At 43.5% G+C, this 21,837-nt stretch overlaps 1 protein-coding gene across 1 annotated transcript in view; it reads left to right on the plus strand.

Annotated features, from left to right (window-relative positions):
- LTK (leukocyte receptor tyrosine kinase) overlaps positions 1-21,837 on the plus strand; it is a 102,391-nt gene that overhangs the window by 66,664 nt on the left and 13,890 nt on the right. The window contains exons 10-21 of the mRNA XM_071744706.1: positions 1,927-2,021; positions 7,584-7,685; positions 9,367-9,544; positions 10,811-10,961; positions 12,878-13,009; positions 13,531-13,687; positions 14,529-14,711; positions 15,402-15,500; positions 15,979-16,131; positions 16,858-16,968; positions 17,531-17,717; positions 18,861-18,951. Coding sequence (XP_071600807.1) covers positions 1,927-2,021; positions 7,584-7,685; positions 9,367-9,544; positions 10,811-10,961; positions 12,878-13,009; positions 13,531-13,687; positions 14,529-14,711; positions 15,402-15,500; positions 15,979-16,131; positions 16,858-16,968; positions 17,531-17,717; positions 18,861-18,951 — 1,639 coding nt within the window. The remainder of the gene's footprint in view (positions 1-1,926; positions 2,022-7,583; positions 7,686-9,366; positions 9,545-10,810; positions 10,962-12,877; positions 13,010-13,530; positions 13,688-14,528; positions 14,712-15,401; positions 15,501-15,978; positions 16,132-16,857; positions 16,969-17,530; positions 17,718-18,860; positions 18,952-21,837) is intronic.

Consider the following 21,837-nt stretch of genomic DNA (forward strand, 5'->3'; position numbering starts at 1 on the left):
TGGCCCTTGATGTTCCTGGTCAGACTTAATTCTATCAGGCCTTTAGTTTTCCTGACCTCATTCCTGGCTGCTTGGACAACTTTCTACTCCTCTCAGGCTACCTGTCCTTGCTTCCATCCTCTATAGGCTTCCTCCAGTAAATTTATTTCTTAGGAGAGAAGGAAGAGAAACACCCCAGTCTGCTGATCAGCCTCCCAGTTGGGCATCTACATACTTGGAAAACTACTGCAGGTGATCAGCTGGCAGATTTCCTCCCTTGGTTCACACACCCAGGGAAAAAGGCTGCTATCAGGAGAAAACCACAGGCAAAAGACCAAGACATCAGAGATCTGGGGGGTGTAATATACTGGAGTCAGCAAAATGAGCTTAATGAACAGGAACACTGGAAACCCCCCTGGCTAAGACAGCACAGAGGTCAAAAGGCAAAGTCCTCTTTTTCTGAACTCAGGGGAACAGAGAGGCACACAGAGCTTAGGAGACATCTCAGCTGGAGCAGAAATCTACCTTGTGGCACATTCTTCTGCTCTGAATCCACTGACCTAGCCAAGGATATGCAGCCATGGGGATGCCTTAAGTAGGGAATGTGCTGTGGTACAGTATCCATGGCTGGAAATCCTAGAAAAAGTGCCCAAGTGTCCTAGTGCTCAGGGCACTGTCACTTTGTCTTCCACCAAATGGGTGAGGGAGTTGCTGTTGTATGTCTGTGGACATCCAGGTGAGGATTGAAAATGCAAAAGTATTGCTAAAAGCTGCTAATTTCTGTTGGGAAATTTCCCTGCTAATCCCATAGCCAAGAGAGTGGTTGTTAAGGAGACCTCTGTTCTGCATTTGTTGCACCAGTGCTTGCTCCCAGGATGCTCAGAATCTGTAAATGGGAATTTAAGTACATTTAATCACCAGATTAAATTAAAACTCACTTCTTGAGTTGAGGGAAAAGCAGCTTATCCCTGAAGATTTTGATGCAGCTATGCAACCTTATATTAACTGTGGGTAGGCACCAACATTTGGCTGGTGGGTGGAATGTGCACATGGGCTTTATTGCCACTAATTTGGGACAAATGTGTTCTTAGGATGCATGATTAAAGTGTTAGGCTTGATGAGTGCTTGATCTCTCATAAATCATCATTGAGTTTCATCAGTAGAGGTCATCTCCATATGCTTTTAATAAGTTCTAAAAGGACTGGACATCAGACATGTGCTTATGTCTGAAATTTAATGTCAAACAGTTCAGTCCTATCCATTAGAATGAGAGCCCCCAGCCCATTTTCTTTCTTCCTTGTGAGTTTAGAATGTGGCAATGTACATGGGACATGACAGATCTCCTACATCAGCAGCTAAACAGCTGTTTATGGTGGAAAAAGATGAGAAAGCCCAGAAAGCAAGCACTTCAGGGAGTTATGGCTGAAATTTAAAATGTCCTGACCTGCAGCTGAAATAAACCCATGTCACCTTGTTGAGTTACATTGGCTGAGGATCAGGCCAAGATCCCTGTCTTTTTGGATATTGTTAGTTCTGCTCAGTTTCCATTCTGTCTTTTGGGGGATGAAAAGGAGATTCTCTTTTCCCTTCCCTGTTGCACATGTCTGATTCCCTCACTGTTTGTAGCAATTGAATAAGGATGGTTGTCTGTCTATAACTGTTAGTGGTTTGTTTCTATGTCTGTGTGAAGATTTCATTCCTGTTCCCCCATGAAATGTGGCATTATATGAATGTTGGTTGGTCTTTACTAACTGGTGATGTGTGGATAAGATTTCCAGCAAGCCTCAGCAGGGCTTGTCAGGAGGAAATGTTCTAAATAGTGCTGGTCATTAATGAAAAGGGAACACTGTATTTTTAGTTTGGTTTGGGGGTTTTGTTTGTTGTTTTGTTTTGATTTTCCCTGCCCCCTTTCTCTTTCTTCTCTAAAACTTCTGTCTTATTGCCAAGGTTTCAGCTGCAACTCCTGGCAACCTGGGGCTGGAATTCCCAAGCTGACATTGCTGTTGACAACATTACATTTGGCCTGGACTGCTTCAGTGATGGTGAGCCATGTTGCAGAACCTCTTAAAAAATTTGGATAGTGTCATCAGCACCCCACAGATCCAGGACACAAAAGCTCAGAGTGCACAGGGATCATTTGTGTTGCCTTTCACAGCAAAATGCCATTTTATCTACAGAAGATTGCAAGTGAAGGCAGTTTTACAGTGTGTTAGAGTCTCCTAGTGCTCTGCTTTTTCTCTGGTCTGGGCTATCCCATCTCACATATTTGAGACCTGTCTGTGTGTCTTGGCAAGAAGCACCAGACTTATTCCCTAGCCCTTAAGTGGAAGGATTACATCACACTCTTCTTCAGCAATCCCTGCTGACCTGTGTACCCTGGAGATTGATAGCTGAAGGGAATATGTTGAAATCCAAGGGGAAAGTCACTATATTTTAGTAGAGGAAGAAAGTTAAGGAATAAAGTGATTCTTTGCCAGTAAAGTTTAGAGTTTAACTGCAAAAAGTTTGTTTGACTCTGCAATGAGGTATGACAATTGTATGAAGTTTAACAAAGAGAGGTGCCAGATTTTTGCACCTGGGAGATGGTAACCCTGGATATTCATAAACTCTGGGGAGCAAGAGGCTGGAGAGCAGAAAATGGTTAATGACAAGTTGACCATGAGCCAACAGTGTGACCTGACAGCCAAACAGAGTCCTGGGGTGCATCAAGCAGGGCATTGCCAGCTGGTCAAGGGAGGGAATTGTCCCATTTTACTGATGAGGCCCCATCTTGAGTCCTGTGTGCAGTTCTGGGTGCCACAGTCCAAAAAGGACATGGAGCTACTGGAGGGTGTCCACAGGAGGGCTTTGAGGTTTGTGAAGGGTTTGGGGGAAAGCTGTATGAGGAGCAGCTAAAGGCACTTGGTCTGTTCAGCCTGGAGGAGAAGGAGAAGAGGAGACTGAGGGGAGACCTCATCACAGATCACTGCTTCCTCACTAGGGAAGGAGGAGGAGCAGGCACCAAACTCTTCTCTCTGGTGACTGATGAAAGGACTTGAGGGAATGGTAGGAAGATGTGCTGGGAGAAGCTAAGGTTAGGTGTAAGGAAAATGTTTTTCACCCAGAGGGTGGCTGTGCAGTGGAAAAGGCTCCCCAGGGAGCAGTTATGGCACCAAGCCTGCCTGAGGTCAAGAAGCATTTGGATAACACTCTCAGGTACATGGTGTGATTCTTGGGGTGCCCCACACAGGGACAGGAGTTGGGCTTGATGATCCTGATGGGTCCCTTCCAACTCAGCAGATTCTATATAGAACTGTCCCTGCCAGATATATAACAGTTGTGCTTTCCTGTTTCATTGCTGCAAGCACAATTGTCACCAATGTAAGTCTGAAAAACTGAGCCAGTGATACCCTCTGAAGTGTGTTAGCAAGAGCTAAATTTTCTTAGCAGACAAGAGGAAAGAGGTGGGATACTTGAACCACTTGCAAACACTAGAAACTTCCTTCTTTTTGTCCCTGGCAAATAGTATATATTCTGTGTTGTAAAGGCACTAGATAATATGCAGCAACTTGCAGACAAAATGTACATCAGTGCTCCTGTGCCACTCTTTATGTTATAACACCCAGTATGTCAACATTTAGGGTAATACCATGTCTCTGCATGTTGGTCATGGCCTAACATGATGTGTGGAAATGCTTGTGTCAAAACAGATGTGGTAAAAGTTCATCAACAAAAGAGCCCTTTCTGTCCCACCTCTGTCAGATTCAGTCTCCTGTTATCTGTTTCTTTGTTCTTTGGGCACTGGAACCACCCTTCTATAAAATGGTGAGCATGCACATTTTCATTTGGACTTAAGAGGAAGGTTTGGTTATGGTAATGGCATTTGTTCACTTCACTGGCTCCCAAACCATTTGTGACCTCCATTCGGGTTTGAAATCTTTTGCAGAAACTGAAGGGACTGATTCCAGATGCTCTTGTGCACCCAGCTGCTGGAATTTACTGCCCTCCTGAGAGCAAATACAGCCTCCAGTTGCTCAGCAGACATTTTTGCCTCTTTTGTGCCAGACCTATCCTGTGGCAAATAGGTGGGGCATAAATCTCAGTGCAGCAATGTTATCAGAGCTCCTCTGTTAGGTGCCCCGAGTTACTCCTCCTTTTCAATTAGTATAAATTGCAGTGATGTTGAGAAGCAGCTGGCACTTATCTGAAGGTGTGACCCAGAGATGTGTGACTCATGCAGCAGGCAGACAGCAGGAAAGAACCATGTTTCTCAGAAGCTTTGCACTTGCCAGTGGTCCTTGACTCCTCTTTGTAAGCTGACGTTTTCTCGCCTCCAAAAGCAACCTTCTTGCATTTGTCTTCTCATTATTTTAACTGAGTTAGGTTGCATAGAAGCTCAGCAGCTCTGCTGTGCTTTCAGTAATGAAATTATTCCCCCTGGCAAGGAGAGGTTGCAGATGTCAGAGATGGAGCAGATTAAGATCCAAGCAGTGAATTCTTTGCATGAGGGCAGCAGGAAGGATGTATGGCAGGAAGGAAGGATTTGCTGCTTGCTAGGATGTAAATATTATTTGCTCCATCTATTTCAATGCTGTTGTTCAATTGCTTTACAAAACCCAGGGCACACCCTGGAAGTGCTGCTGGGCTTTGTACAAGCTGGGAAAGAAGGTGAGGTTTTCTGTAGGCCTCAAAATCAGGAGGAAAGTTTCAGTAAGATTTAAGAGGAAAACAAGTGGGTAGTGAGGGCAGTTGAAGTGTCAGCAATAAGGACAGAAACCAGATGGGCTGTTCTTCGAATGGCAACTCCTGGGCAGATGTTTTCCCTTTGAAAAAAGGTGAAAAAAAACCACTTTTTGGTTCATACAATCAGCTTGTGTAAGATAGTGTCAGATACCTGATGATGTGGGTCTGGCTCATTGGGAGAACTTCCAAGGGACAGGCATAGGAACAGGTCTGAATTTTGAATATTTCTAAATATGAAAATGTGGGCTATCACAGCAAACAGAATGCTGGGGGTTGCCCTTCTCAATGCTTACGTGGTAACTGCTTCTAGTATAATTTTTGGTGCTCCAAGCATTATATTGTTCCAATTAATATCACAGCTCTGTGGTCTATCAAAGTGCACTCTCCTCCCCTGGCCTAGGGGTTACTTTTCATTCTGTGCATTTACAATTTTCCACAAAACCAGTTTGGAAATGGCATGACTGTCCAAAGAGAGATTTTGCATATTGTGCCTCGAGTTCTTGACTTTGGAGTCCATGACCCAGCAAAGTATGGTTCTGTTGACCTTCCAGTCTCATTGCCTCATTTAAATGGTGGGAGGTGGTTTAGGCCTCATAGCTGCCTCTTTTTCATGGTTTAAGAAGGGATACACTAGAGATGGAAGCAATCAGCCAAAGAGATGGGGGAGGGAGAAGCAGGAAGCTGTTGCAGCTTCCTCATTCTCTGCTCCACTCCAGGACAAACTGGAAAGGCTTTCAGGAATTCTTTGACCTGCATCAGTAAGGTGGCATCTCTTAGGGGACCACACACACTTTGAGGATACAGTGAGGGACCTTACTTTGATTAATATTGGCCACAGGACCATCTTTTTTCATTATAGCCTCATAGACAGAGAAGCAGGAGTAGGTTACTTGAGCTCTTTATCTGCAGGAGATGCCACATCATTCTCCTTTATATTTTCCCCTGTCTTTTCAGTATGGAAATCAACAGCACCAGCTAAATCCCAGAGAAAGGAGTCTTGTGCTCCTCATATTTTTCTGATTTATGCACATTTTAATATGAATTGTGTTCCCTCCTATTCACTTACAGTCAACATGTTGGCTGTCAGGGGAGGAGGTAGAAACTGAAATAAACTGGAGCAAGAGCCCCTGTATCCTGGGGCTACACCGTGGGTGTAGTAAATGCCACCTTACAAATGCATGGCTGACAGTGGATAAAATATCAGCCTTCTAAGAGTTACCAGCTAATGTGGACAGGGGGATGCTCAGGCTGCTGAGCACAGGGGAGCCAAACCTTCCAGCACATGAGGGGCTGAGACTGTTTGGAGAAGGAGGAAAGATTGTTTGTCTGGAAACAAAGCTTTGCCTCAGGATACTCAGTTGGGATGCTTCAATGAAACCCATACAGACACCCAGACTGAATCTCTGTTTCAGAGGGTGAGTTACATTCCTTTGCTCTGGATAACATAACCAGACTTCTTCTACATCTCTAAGCATCACTCTTGTGACCTCTTGGATTTGTATTTCCATGCAGGCCGTGGGAGACCAAGTCTCTTTTCTGGCTCTGCACCATCTTTTCCATTTGGTTTTCCTTCTTGTCTTTGATCCAGTTCATTTGCTTTGGGTTAATTTCATTTTTCACTGGCTTGACAACTTCATCCATTGAAGTTCCCTATCTCAGAATGAGCAGAGTGCAGTACAAAGCTCCCTTTTCCTTACATCCATCAATGTGCTTTCAGTCAGACCTGGGGGGAATATTTTCAGGAGTAGAAGCTCAGCAAGGTCTCCACGCTTCAATTACTTATTTGGCCTTTCTGACACAGCTAACAAGGGTGTTAATTATTGCCATTTAAAGCAATGGCTTTGCAGCAGAGATAATTGTCCATCTGGAACTGAGTGAGTCTCTTTTGAATAGAGCACCAACCAGCTGTTAGAGGCTCACGACTGGAACAAATTGAAATATTTGTAATATTTTTCGACTGATGAAAAATGTTCAGTATTAAATTGAGTGTTCATTAAAGAGGAGGAAGTCTTTCCTTTTTTCAATAGAGATTTTCCAATCAAAGATCTGCATAAAAATGGGTCATTTAAGTACTGAAGCAGGATGCTTGCACATTATAAGGCTAGGGTTCATTTATTACTTTTTCCTGTTATAAAATAGCTCTGGTTGTGTGGTGTTCTCAATGCATTCAGATGCTTTGATTCAGCAATTGCTTTGAAGTCCCTTCACTTTGAGAAAAGGCTGATTTTTCAAGGCCTGTTTCACTGGTCAGAAGTTTAGCATTTTGTTCTGTGTCTTTCAAAAAGGTTTCTCCAAAGATTTACAGGCTGTGTTAAGCCACAAATGTACAGCTGTTTCTTAGCCAGGCACGTTAGTGAGATGTAATTTGATTTAGTATTTTATTTGCCAAGCAAAGTCTGAGGTGTTCAAAGTTGGTTGCTGAGAGGGGTCTTCACTGTCAGGCTGGTTTACTTACCATGATGCCATTCAGAACCAAAAAGAACAATTTTTGTCACTCTCCTCCACTCATTTTCCTGTCCATAGTTGTCATGTGTGCTTTTGACCAGCAGAGCAACAATACTTGGTACCTGTTCTCCCACACTGTGCTTTTTAAGATTTCCTGTAGTCACAGACAGTGCAATTTGCTGCCTGAGTTAACATGCAGGATTTGTGTCCTTGGGAAGAGCCACTCACCTCAGCTAACAAGGTAACAAACCCAAGACATGAGCCAGAGAGAGTAATAAAAGAATTATGGTCATTTAAAACACCTTTTGTGCCCAAGGTACTATTTACTTATTTTAACTTAATGGTTGTACATGGTTCATTCATGTGATCTTTAATTTTTCCATCTCTTGTTTCTGCCATCCTCCCATCTCTCTCATCCATTCTGCAAACTGTCACAGGAAGAAAACCAAATTATTTTGGTGGGAAACACCAGTACCCACGGGAGATCAGTACCCTGGATGAGCACCTTCTGAACCCCCTGGATGAGCCCTCCCTCCCAGGTAGATGATTCCATGTTGAAAACCTGTCTCCTGGCTATAAAGGGTGGTTCCCCTCCCCACTCCTGTGTGTGATCTGATAGCAAGAGGGCAACTAAATATAACCCCAAAGATGTAGAGACCATGTCAGGGAGTGTCTGCTTGGTTACAGGGCAGTAGTTTGCTGAAACCCAACTCATTAGTCCTTAAATAGTAGGACCTCTTTAAGGAAAAATAGAATATTTAAGGAGCTTTAAGGCAAAGCAGAAGCTGCATGACTCTGAGTGCACAAAAACCAGTTCAGGAATAAAAGATGCAGACCAGTACAGAGAGCTGGAAGTGGAAAGAGATTCTCTGGGTGAAGCTGAACCTAATGAGTGGAGAATAGGGGTGTAAAGATGAATATCCAGGGAGGGGAAGTAAGTGAGGATCTGGAAATCTACTGAGAACAAAAACTGAGTGAAAAACAAGGAAATCAAGGGACACTGGGAACCAGTTTACTGATACCAGTAGAGACTGCCATTCTGGAGGAATTCACCCATTCTCTATGGGTGTGAAGAGCTACCTAAAGGAAAGGCTGAAGAGAAAAGGTTGGGTTTGAGGCTTGGGCTTTTCCTTTAAAGATTTGTGACTTTTGCAGCTATTTTAATCATTCAGCTCTTAAAACAAATCTACTTCTGGCTCTTCCCTTGTGTATGCACTGCATCATACATTTTCTAGATACATTATTGAATAGTTTTATTCTTGCACCTCATTTGCTGGACAAGATGAATATTGTTTGGATCTTGGACAAGGGTTATGAAATGGAGGAGTTCTGCTGCATTGTTGTGGAAAGAAAAGAATACTTCTAAATAAGAGCAAGGAAAAGTTTGCTTGGAGGAAAAGGGCCCCCACTGAAAGTAGCAAGAGGCTCTCCTGACTGCTACAAGGCTTTTATGGAGCCTGACAAGAAACTTAAAAGCTCACCATGTTTTGTAATGGCAGATGTGTTCAACTCTTATATCTGTGTATATGCTACAGTTCTCATCTGGCAAGTTGAATATCTCCTTGCTTCATGCTCACACTAAGAAATTTGATAATATCTGTGAGACACTTGCATAAATCACTCTCCACCCCAATTGATGGGGTTTATGTGCAGTCAGTGAGTTATTAGTGTGCAGAAAATAAGGTGAGAGGGGAAAAAGGCAAACAGTGAGTATGTAAAGAGCAGTTGTTGTGCCCTGATTAGAAAAAAGTTGAGTTAATATAAATATTCTGTGGTCATATAGTTAAGGATGGTGTCGTGGTGGATTCTATCACAAGGGAGTTGCATTGAACTTGATCAGATAAATTTAACTTGAGCATGTACTGACTTTCAAGCCCTTAACATTTTTAATGAAAGGTTAAGCTTTTTTTATATGATTATACTAATTAGGATGTGATCAAACAGATGTATTAAGTTTTAGAGCCTTGTAGATATCATGTAGCACTACAACATGGTCTTTCTGTTGATAATCTGTTTTTATATAAAAAATCATTTATGTTCTTTTTGAATAAAAATGATGTGAATTTTGTTATCAAAGGACCACTAAGGGGAGCTCTCAGGAGGATCAGTTTGTTTTAATAACACTTGTCCTTTGGTTACGTGGTTCTGTGGCTTATTGCACATGGCTGGGCAATAAAGGGAAGCTCACATCTGCCCCAACTCTTGCTGGTTTGGTCACAGGGGACACATCTGTTGTTCTCTGGTGGTTCACAACGTGTGGTGCCAGTGGCCCACGTGGCCCAACTCAAGCTCAGTGTGACAGTGCCTATAGGAACAGCAACGTGTCCGTGACTGTGGAGAAAGAGGGGAAACTCAGGGGAGTGCAAGTCTGGAGGGTGCCAGCCACAAACAGATACAGGTGAGTAGCTGGAGAGGCAGCCACACTGAACTCCCTTTTGTTTGTGGAGCTGCAACAAACTTATCAAGAGTTGGACCATCTGTACTGATTGGGTGGAGGGGGGAGAAATAGGAGCACTGACTCCAAGTCTGAGCTATTGTGAAGCATGGGAGGGTGGAGTGACTTGGAAGAGATCAGGATAGGCTGGAGAGTTGGGCAGGGAGAAACATGATGAAATTCAACAAGGGGAAGTGTAGAGTTTTGCATTTGGGGAAGAGCAACACGATGTCCCAGTATAGGTTGGGGGCTGAGCTGCTGGAGAGCAGTGTAGGTGAAAGAGACCTGGGGGTCCTGGTACACAAGAAGATGACCATGAGCCAGCAATGTGCCCTTGTGGCCAAGAAGGCCAATGGCATCCTGGGGTGCATTAGAAAGGGTGTGGTTAGTAGGTCAAGAGAGGTTCTCCTCCCCCTCTATTCTGCATTGGTGAGGCCGCACCTGGAGTATTGTGTCCAGTTCTGGGCCCCTCAGTTCAAGAAGGACAGGGAAGTGCTTGAAAGAGTCCAGCACAGAGCTACTGAGATGATTAAGGGAGTGGAACATCTCCCTTATGAGGAAAGGCTGAGGGAGCTGGGTCTCTTTAGTTTGGAGAAAAGGAGACTGAGGGGTGACCTCATCAATGTTTTCAAATCTGTAAGGGGTGAGTGTCAGGGAGATGGAGTTAGGCTTTTCTCAGTGGTGACCAGTGATAGGACAAGGGGTAATGGGTGTAAATTGGAGCATAGGAGGTTCAAGTTGAATATCAGAAAAAATTTTTTTACTGTAAGGGTGACGGAGCCCTGGAACAGGCTGCCCAGGGGGGTTGTGGAGTCTCCTTCACTGGAGACATTCAAAACCCCCCTGGACACGTTCCTAGGGGATGTACTCTAGGGGGCCCTGCTCTGGCAGGGGGGGTTGGACTAGATGATCTTTCAAGGTCCCTTCCAACCTCTAGGATTCTATGATTCTATGATTCCATGAGTGTGGGCATGTGGGGAAGTGTTCAGTTCCCAAGCTTTGGTCTTCTAGGTTTGGCTCTGTCAGCTATTTGGTCCTGAAATACCTTCTCCAGTGCTCTGGAGTTGGTCTGGAGCTTCATGGGTCTCAAAGCACAGCCATGAGATGCTGCAGCAGGGGAGGCTGTTCTGAGGTTTGGAAGTGCAGGCTTGGGAGAGATGGAAGGCAGAGTTGCTTTGTGGGTGAGAATGTGGGAGATTTGCCTCTTTAACTACTTACTTTTTCTTCCAGGATTTCTGCCTATGGAGCAGCTGGGGGGAAAGGAGCCAAAAACCACAATAAGAGGTCTCACGGGGTCTTCATCTCGGCCACCTTCCAGCTGGAGAAGGATGAGCTGCTGTACATCTTAGTGGGGCAGCAAGGGGAGGATGCCTGCCCTGGGGTGAGGACTGAACAAGCACATATGGGCAGAGACTTTGCAGATACAAATCAGTGAGATTCAGTGGGGGGCTTGGGGTTTGGTGATGAAAGAGAAAGCCCAGTGTCCAGCAAAGAAATCCAGTCAGGAGAGTGGGAAAAACTAATAAACCAAGTTAGACAGAATCTCAAAACTCTTGTAAAGAATTCTGAAAAGAAAAACAAGCCCAAAATACACAAATAAGCATGAAGCCCACAGGAACTTTGCTTAAAGCTCTTAGTGTTTGGAATAAGTTCTTCATCAGCTTTCTTCTGGCTATTTTAATCAAGGAGCTAGCAGGAGAGAGTTGTGTGCTCCCTCTCTTATTTCTCACAGTCTAGGTTTCTTTCTGTCTGCCAGGTTTTCAGATTATTTTCTGTTATTTATGGAGCATCCAGCAGCATTGTGGCTGCACTGTGTTAGAGATGCTCTAAGCTTAGAGCCTAAGGAAGGTCTGACTCCAAAGCCTATCAAAACTGGTGGGAATCTGCCCATGAACTACAGTAGCCCCTGGATTAGGCATTTGGAATGGCAAAAATCCCAGTCATAAGAAAGAGAAACTCAAATGCTTATATATTTGTCCTCTAAACAAAATGATTTGAAAGTCCTTTTATCACTTAGGCTCAAAAGTTGTCTCTTTTCAGCATAAATTCTTTGGTATTCCCTCTTTCCAGGACTGTGATCTCTCAGCTCCTGTCCTCTCTTTTCCCCACAGACTGATGAGTTTTGGAATGCACTCACTACTCTTGTAAAATTCAGAATTACTCTTTACCTTGCCAAGAGCATAGGATGCCTTACATAGATACTGAAACACATTCTAAAAAAGCCTTTCTTCACTGTAATTGCATCTCTCTAAATAAAACATGCATTTGGTTATAATTTGTCCATTATTCCCTTGCATTTCATGACTTGTTCTCCAAATTGCAAAGTATAACCCAGCTCTGACTGGCTTGCTGTAACAGATGCTACTGGAAAAACTTTCCAATCCTTTTTCTCACTTCCAAAACCCAATTTTCTTTGACTTGGAAATCCTGATGGAAAGTTGGGGTCACCAATGTTAGCTTTTCTTGCTCTGAAAAAGTTCTGCAGCTCCAAACCTTCATTCTTTCTGCCTAGATTTACTCAGTTGCTTTTCCGTGGTCCTTTTATGCCTTATCCTCATCCTTCTCTTTGAATGAGAGGACACAGGTAGGAAAACTGGTGCTTCTGGACTAGAAATATACACTTAGGACTCCAGAAAATTCATCTGCCCTGGGGTAACATAACAGTTTCTGCAGCCATTCAGACATCATCATCTGAGTCAAGCTTGACAGATTTACAAAGTCATTGAAACTCTTGGAAATCACCATCACACAAAAAAATATAAGGTGACAGAACACTGTTTTTTCAGCCTTTTCAGTGTTCTTTTATATTTAGCAGGAATAGGAAGCCAGGACTCCAGATTTCTCTTCCAAGATATCAGTAGGTCACTCATAACTATGTGCAGGTCACTTCTGTCTGCTTTATGCATTTATGACCTTGAGAACTATTTATTAAACACAGCAGTTAAGAAGTTCTGAGAATTAATCCATAACTCAACATGTTTTAAGGTTCTGAGGCACGGGAAATTATAAATACACAAAATATGAATCATGTGATATCATTTTATTGCTGTATTGCTTTGGGGTTTTTTTTCTGTGAGCATTTATATTTTCACTTGCAAATCAGAGGTAGCAAACAAATCTATCCCTCAGCTGTTGGTCATTGTAAATGAGTTTGTTTTCCACAAAGATTATATATATACTGACTTATATATGCCTGACACACAGCACAAACCATACAACATTATTATACTGAGATATACAGACCACTCTAGAGTTGGATTTTTCTGACATCTGAGTGCATCTCTTGCCTTCTTTCAGGGCAATCCTGAAACCCAGAAGATCTGCTTAGGGGAGTCATCTCTCATTGAAGAAGATTACAAAAAAAAAAAGGACCTGAAGGACTGGGCTGGAGGAGGTGGGGGTGGAGGAGGAGCAACCTACATCTTTAGAGTAAGGATTTCCTCTTTGCATCCTGTCAAAGCATCTAGATTTCACTGTTATATGATACTCAGTTCTTAAAAAAGGTGATTAAAAAGGGGTCTCCCTCTCCATCCCTCCTTGCATTCCTCCCTCCCTCTCTATCCCTCTGTATCTCTTTGTCTTTTTAATTTAAATTCTTTGTCTCTTTTCATATCCTTGGTTGTACTTGTCACTGTCACTAAGCTGGCTGGTCCTTGAATCATTCTGTTCTTGACAGCTCTGGTCTGGGGATCACACCAGGATCCCACCTAAATACCAGCAACAGTCTTAACCATAAAATCCCCAAATCCTGGTGTTCAGTTAAACACTTATTTTTGTACACAATGTACAAAACACTGGAACACAATGTAAAGCATTTCTGTAATGAACTTGGGAAAAATCATTGGACCAGTCCTCTCTGGGGTACTTTCATGCTTTTTGATGAGTTTGTGTGAGTTGACATATCCAAGGGATGTCACATTTTTTCTGATGTTTGTTGGGGGGTTTTGCAGCAGAAGGATGGGGGTTTCGAACCTTTGCTCATCGCAGCAGGAGGAGGAGGCAAAGCTTATCTGAAGGCTCAGGAGAGCTCCCTGGATGATGCAGCCCTGGAGCAATTTGAGAACAGCACTGCAGTGCCTGGAGTCAGTGGGAGAACAGGGGCAGCAGGTGAGGCACTGAAACCACACAAGGTCTGAATCTGATGGCTGAATCCATACCTTGTCCTGTAGGCATGAAGTGTGAAGGAGCTGCTTTTTAATTTTTCTGGGGCAGTAGGTGTTAGAAATATGCTGGTGGTCTGTAATTGATATCTTCTTATCTCATGTGTCTCCAGCTAAAAGAGATTGCATAGGAGAGATGGTGAGTACTTCAGTAGGGGCTATTCCATAGGAGGATTGCTTTATTTCTATTAAATTATTCAGAGAATATTGTTCAGGGGATGGAGCCCACTCTTCCACACTGTGACAGTGGTCTTTGAAGAGAATACTTCCTCCTTGAAGCCCTTACAACAAGAATTATATTATGGCAATTATATCAGAAACTGAAGCTTATTTATAATCTTGGAATAACTATACCTGGAGTGCATTCCTAAGAGACAAAATAATCCAGTGGTTCTCCATCTCCTGCTGCAATAGCTTTATAGGGGAGCCACTAGAGGGAGATGAGAAAATCCAGTTTATTACTTATCCAGTATGTCACAGGGCTGAAAGCCCTAACCAGTTACCCTGGAGCAGAGTGGTGGGTTTCTTATTTCCCTAATATCAATAGAAATTGCTGCTAAGGTGCTGGTTATGGAACACATACAACAGGCTCTGCATGAGATTCCCACTTCATTACTATCAGTCACATTGCCTGTGTTCTCTTAACATTAAATAAAGAGTTAACTTGAATGCAGCCACTTAAGAAATCAATAAGGGCCAATCTCTGTCTCTTTACAGAGTTTCTCCTACTTCCTTCTGCTCATGCTTCCCTCACCTCTTCTGCTTTTGTTTTCTCTCTCTGACTGCAGGTGGAGGTGGTGGCTGGCAAGGTGAAAGTCTGCTTCCTCAGGCTGGGAAATCTCTTCTGGAAGGTGGAGAAGGGGGTCAGGCTTGTCCCCAAGCACTAGCCAAGCTCCAGTGGGCCACCTCTGGTGGGTTTGGTGGGGGAGGAGGAGCTTGTACTTCTGGTGGAGGAGGTGGAGGCTACAGAGGTGAGTCTGATGGAGAAATACTCAGAATATCTGATTTGTGCCCTTCAGAGCACCTGCAGCTAAGGGCTGGAGCTATCAGTGATTCCCAGAAATGTCAAGCTGAAGAGTAGGAACCCCACCCTCCTTTCTGCCATCTTTTTTAAATTGGGGAAGTGAAGGTTATAAAAGTGTTCATCTTTGATTAAGTATTTGGAATGTGTGCTGAATCACACCTTCACTCATTCCCAAGTTGCTCGGGGAAAATGTTCCATTTCTTTTTCCTGTTTAAAGCTGGACTGAGACACCTTCCCTGGGATACATCACTTCAGTAACCTTGGTGCTGGCTAAGCCAAGGGATAATTTATCAGTCGAGGATGTTTGATTTTTGCCACCCTCTTCCCCCTTTCCCCAATAAAGTGTAAGCATCACTGTCAAGGTTTATGGATTTTTACTTACAGTGCTCTTCAACTCGTAACCCACTGGGCACAGAGTGGGTTACAAAAGTGTTACCAACCAGGAAATGCAAATTTGGGTTTCCAGGTTTGGGTAGGTGACACAGTTGACAGTATTTTCAGTGCTGTCTCTATCACTGGAAGGTTGAGGAGTGACCCCAGGTGATAAGAGCCAGGGATTAATGCAACACTTCAGAGGCATTACATGTTTTGCAGTGTGTGGCACTGATCAGCTGGGCATATATTCTGCTTTCCTCAGGGGGACATGCCTCTGACAATGATGATATCACAGCTGGTGGGCAGGATGGCATCTCTTTTGTGAACCCCATTGGAGAGATCTTCTTGCATCCCCTGGCAGGTACAACACACTTCTTATTCCTCTTATTTATTTTCTCTCTCCTTTTTCCTTCTTCATCTTTAATTCCTCTTTCCTGCTCCCTCTCCTCTGGTCTTTGCTGTTTATGCATTTCATTCAGGCATATTTCACTTGGAGATCTTTTTAGCTGTTGTCTTTTATTTAAGTATTTCTGTAGCGCTCAGGGATTTTTTTCCTCTTGTTATCCAAGCCAGGAGAGAGAGCAGTTATTACATTCAACTACACATCCTCAGCCCCAGACATTTCCAGGTCAATTCCCTTCAAAACCTTTCTGTTTGCTTGAGAGACCCAACACCTTCTGATCTGCCTACACTGCACTGGACTCTCTTCTCTCCAATAGAGAAGGAGAGAAGTTATAAGGTGCCTGCTGGATTTTTTTTTTTTTTTTTTTTTTTCCATATTGGGACAAGATGGAAAAAGCTGAACTAAGCCCAACTGTTGTGTCTGCTTCCTTGTGCAGCCATGGAGAGTCATGGAGAGGTGGAGGTTCAGATCTATCTTAACTGCAGCCACTGCCACTCTGACAACTGCAAGCGGGACCCTGACACCAACCTGCCAGTCTGCCAGTGTGAGCTGGGGGCTGTGCTAGCCAATGACAATGTCACCTGCACTGGTAAGTTGGGGTGTTTTATCTTCATTGGATCTCTACTCTTTGTTTCACCTCTCCTCCTGGCTTTTTTTGATGGTTGTTTCCCCAAGTGACAGCTCCAGTGAGCACAGTGTTATGAAAAATGTCAGTCAAACAGATGTCTGAAAATTCCTGATGTCCTTTCCTTACCCACTGAGCTGCATCTCTCTCACTATCTCCAGCATTTGTGTTTGGATTAGGTAGAAGGTAAAATATCTGTGAAGAGGCACAGTGTAACTTTCCTGAGTGGGCACAGCATGTCAGGTATTTAAGTGTGACTGCCCCTCTGGCATAACATCCCACCCACTGCTGAGTTAGTTGAACCACACATTACTTCCTTCCACAGCATTTTCCCACTGTTCAGGTGATGCCCAGTATTCATTGTCATTTCCTGACACAGACTCTTGGACCTCCAAAGCATCAAGACTGCAGAGGGTTGCAGCTTGTGAGCAGTGATGTTACCCATTTAGAAAAAAAAAGGAGAATGGATCTGTGCTTTATCAGTTAGGTTTCTATCTTCACAAAGTCTTTAAAATTATTTAGGTATTTTTTTAACCTCCGAGGCTGTAGAGGAATTTGCTGTAATTTTCATAAGATGGTCTGGCCATGATCTCTCTGTGGTTTTCTGGTATAGAAGCAACCTTCAGAGGGATAGTTTACAGCAGCTCTGCCTTCTTTCTGATTAATGCACCTCTATTTTTCTTCTTCCAGTACCCCAAGGTCCTATGCCAGAGGGACAGCTGCCTCTCCCACTCCTCCTGGCTGTGGTGGCTGTGATTGTGGTGCTTGGAATGATCCTCACTTGTGGCAGTCTGTCTATCAGTAAGAAACACTCCCTATCACTCTTTGACTTGGCTTTTCCCAGTTAAATTTGACAAAAGGAGACCACCTAATCATGTGCCACTGCTTTAGGGGCAGAGTTTTGTGGTCTCCTAAGGGAGAAAAGAAGCAATACAAAACATCACCACACCACAAGCATAGTCCTGATGGGTAAGGACTGTCCTGGTGTGTGCCACAGGGACAAAAGCTTGGAAAACCCTCTTAGCAGGTGTTTATTTAGCAGCTGCTGCAATATAGGCTGAAGCCACTGTCTGTAATTAAACATGGAATTCACTTCTGGAGATGGAGAGATGGAGATTTGCCACTTGATGCCAGCAAAATGTTGTGAAAAAGTAGATGAATCCCCAGTTGCTCCCAGGACTCTTCAAGAGTCAGATTGTTTGCAGATCCAGTGTTAAGTCACTATGGAGCATGAAAAAGGGTGTGGGACTGGTGAGCTAAAGATGCTTCTTGAACATTTGTAATTATGGAGTTGTTCCTTTCATGGGTGCATGGGTGCATGCTGGGGGTTTCTGAGCCTTTTCATTTGCCTCCCCACCCACAGTCTATCACCTTAAGAAGCAGCAGCTGGAAGGAACCAGAGCAAGACTGCAGAGCCCAGAATACAAGCTCAGCAAGCTCCGTACATCAGCCATCATGACAGATTACAACCCCAACTACTGCTTTGCAGGGAAGGCAGCAACTCTGAGTGAGCTGAAGGAGATCCCACGGAAGAACATCTCCCTGCTTCGGTGAGCCTTCCCCTAGGGAATGATCCTGTGCTCTCTGGCACAGGAAAGGCAGCCTGGAGCAAAGGTTCACAGACTTATTTTACTCATCATCAGGTGTCCAGCACAGGAAAACAAGGGGCATCTGTCTGATAGACAGGAAACAAGAGCTTGTAGAAGCTCTTCTACAAGCAGCTGGCACATGTTTCAAAATCGTTGTCCCTTATTCTCGTGGGTGACTTTAACCTGCCGGACATCTGCTGGGAATTCCACACAGCAGAGAGGAGGCAGTCTAGGAGATTCCTAGAGTGTATTGAGGATAATTTCCTGATGCAGCTGGTAAACGAGCCTACCAGGGATGGAGCCCCACTTGACCTACTCTTTACAAACAGAGAGGGGCTGGTGAGGGATGTGGTGGTCGGTGGGCGTCTGGGACTCAGCGATCTGAGGTCCCTTCCAACCCAGCCTATTCTATGATTCTATGAAAACACCTCAAGTCCAAGCCAGCCAAAGAGATGTGACACTTCCTGTGTTCTCTAAGATATTTTGATCACATAAAATTCTGAATCAGAGTTCATGAACCTCCTGTTCCTTGTTCCCACACATAGCATAGGGTATTTCATCTCTGTGGGTTTATGTGGTGTCCTGGATTACATTTGCCACTTCTGGCAGTAACTCCCTTCCAGCTCTATAGCAGTTTTCCTTCTTCAGCAGTTCCTGCTACAAGAAAATTGCTTGTCCCAAGGAAATAAATGTTAGGATGCTCTTCAGCTCCATGCCATCTAGAGATATCAATCAAAGTTACATAAACTCTACAATTAAAAACTTGGTCATTCTTATGTACTATCTTACACTGTCTCCTGAAGGTATCAGCTTGCAGCTACCTTATTCTGTTGCTCTCCAGTTCTTTTTTCCTTGCTGTTGCCATGCTTGGTGATGAGCAGGCTGCTTTATTTGTTCCTAACTATTAAGGATCCAATCTCCCTGCTTTAGTGACAGAAAAGTTTTATTGGAATCTCTGAGATGAAAACAAACCTCTATTGTTGTTTCCATCTCTTACAGCAGGTGCTATTCCTATTCTTGGGCTGGATGATGAGGGGAGTTTGGCCAATGCTCCATCCAGGGGCACAGTAATAACCTTTTTTTTTTTTTCTTTCTTTCTTCCAGAGCACTAGGACATGGTGCATTTGGTGAGGTTTATGAGGGAACTGTGGTAGGCATTGCAGGGGATCCCAACCCTCTCCAAGTGGCTATCAAGGTGAGTATCCACAAATTTCATATGCAACAATAAATTATCCATAAGAGCCCTATTATCTTCAATTCCAGTTGGAAATTCACATTTGTCTCCTGCATAGTAACATATACATGTGTATGATGCAGCTTTCCACACATTGCCACATCCAGGGATTATAAACTTTTATTTTTAAGCTGTATGGCATTAGTGGCAGATTGAAAGTAAATCATCTGTCTTGTTTGCTGCATGTCTAATGGATGTAAACTGTGATCTAACCATGAGGAGAACCTAAAAAGGAAAATCTGTTTTATAAGCTCCATCCTCTTGCTCAGGAGAGATGGAATCAGTGCCCTCAAATGGGAAGTTGTGTGAAGTCAACTGCATAATATGATTAGTTGAAATAAAATAACAAATCCTCTATCAAGAGAAATAAATATTGCCCTCCTGAAATCAACACAGAACCATCAGTTCACTCTAGCAGAGACTTTGCCACAGTGGCTTTTCTGCCACCCTCATTTATGGATCTGACTAGCCAAGAAAAAAAGAAACCTATGGGGAAAAAAATAGCAATAAAACAGACATTTGGGGACACTGAAGACTAGAAGGGGATTTCTCAATCTTGTATAAGCAAAAGAAAGCCCTGGAAAATATTAGTAGAAGCACTTATGTGAAAGCAAACAATAAATATTTATAGTAATACTTATGTCTTACTGCTTCTGCATTTTGGTAATTTTATTTATAGTAATATTTATGTCTTACTGCTTCTACATCTCAGTAGTTTTGAGTGCTTTCTTCAAAATGTTTCACATGACATTACTGTACTAAAAAATGTGGATTGTTTCTCAGTTCCATATCCTTATGCTGAGAGTAGTGCTTGTCTATCATATCTGAAACTTTCAGGTAGTCTTTTATTTTATTGCATGGTGTTAAAGATACTGCTGTGAATACATATGGTGATATCAAGCTGATTTCCCTGTCATTAATGGCAGGAGAGAACAGGCTGGTTTTCTGTGGCATTGCTGAGGTTTTGTCACTCAGGATTTTATTCAGCCCTGAAGTTAAGGATTTTCACACCCTGCTTTTGCTCTTTTACAAGATTTTGACTCAGAGAACAAAATCTAATTCTATGAGTTCAGACCAAACCATAGCCTCCATTCATAAAGAGAGCTTCTATTGTTATTTCTTCTGCTTTTCCAAGCCCTCTTAAAAAAAAAAAAAAAGAAAAGATCATGCATTATTATGACATTTTATGTGCCACTTTATGAGTTTGCATGAAAGCCCAGCCCAGACACTTGGAAGCAGCTGGAACAGAGTGGAGGAAGCAGCACAGCACTGAGCCAGCCAGAAGCAGCTCAGGATTTGTTCAGTTGTCACCATCCAGTGAGGATGCCACCAGTTTGGAAAGTGACAAAAAAAGCCCAAGCAAAAATGGCCCCTTCTTAGGGCCCTGTGTGCCCACTTGGTCACCCAGTTCTGTGTCAAGTGACAGCCTGAAGAGCACCAAAAGGTTTCTCTACTCCCTGGCTGGAAACTGGTGGAGTATCCATGGGGCCCAAGCTCTGACCATGCTCACACTGCTTCATGATGACCAGTCCTGACCAGACCTTGCAGAAGTAGCTGTGCAGACTGGGAATAAATTAAAAATTATATTTATATAGTTTATTATTAATGATTATATAATTTAATATATTAACATATCTTTTATAGTATTGATGTTAATATATTAGTAATATTGATAGTATATATTGTGTATTAATATGTAGTATAATATTATTATTAATAATATATTATAAATATATTTAAAATATATTTGCAACACACTCCTCATATTGTTTGTGGGTATTCTACCCATTTCACAGGCAACCTACCCTGTCCTGTGTGAAGCACTCACTCACTCACTTCAGACAGCAAAATGCAACCTTTTCTTCTCTAGCCCACACTACTGATGTCAAGAAGTGTTTCTATGGCAACCTCACCCCCCTGAGCAGGGAACCCCCCACTGCCCTGCTTGCAGTTTGGCAGCTGCAGCCAAACCATCCCCTGGTGTTAAAGCTGTGGGCACAGTGCAGCCCCTGCTCCTGCTGCTCATGGTTCCTGCTCATCAGTGGCATCCAAATCCATCCAAATCTCCTGGCAGGAAAGCTGTAAGGCCACGTGGCACAATTATTTCAATCACGTGGCTTTAGGTGACATAGGACATGGAAGCATCTGCTGCAATCTGAGCTTGCAGAAAAGGGAGGTCCGAGGTAACATTAAAATTTATTTTTGGTTTTGGATACGTGAAACAAAGTCCAACTGTAGAAAAGGTTGGGTGGAAGCAGATTTTATTTGACAATTGACACGGGTAAAAATGTAGAGCCAGGCAAAAGAGGTAGAGAGGCAAAGAAGATATAAGAGAGAGAGAGAAGTGGTAAGAAAGAATGAAAGAGAGAAGAGAGGAGAAATAAAGAGTAAGAAAGTGGGAAGAATGAGAGAGAGAGAGAGAGAGAGAGAGTCACCACCAGGGGTCCCAGCTGTCCAGTGAGGTTCTTCAGGATGGTGCTGATCCTGGACAGGGTCCAGTGCAGAAATGGCAGTGGGTCAAGAGACAACCCCAGTCAGAGCATGGACAGCCATATATACACCCCTGAGTGCCTTTTGCTCCCAAGCTGTCAGTCAGCCAGGTTAGTTAGAAGATGCTGCCTGGAGGAGAGCAGAAGGGTGTAGTCCTCCACCCACTCACCAATTCTTATCTCCTTCCAGAGGCCATTCCTCCCCTCTTCCAGCCACTTTAGCCAGGAACATAATCCAGGTGCCTCCAGGGGTGTCCCAGCACTGAAGGTTGGCCCTCAGGAAAGGGGAGCAGTCTCCACCCATTCATCAGTTCTTATCTTCTTCCTGGTGCCATCCTTGCTCTGCTCCAGCCCCCTT

Source organism: Heliangelus exortis, chromosome 5 (genome assembly GCF_036169615.1).
Source record: "Heliangelus exortis chromosome 5, bHelExo1.hap1, whole genome shotgun sequence".
NCBI lineage: Eukaryota > Metazoa > Chordata > Aves > Apodiformes > Trochilidae > Heliangelus > Heliangelus exortis.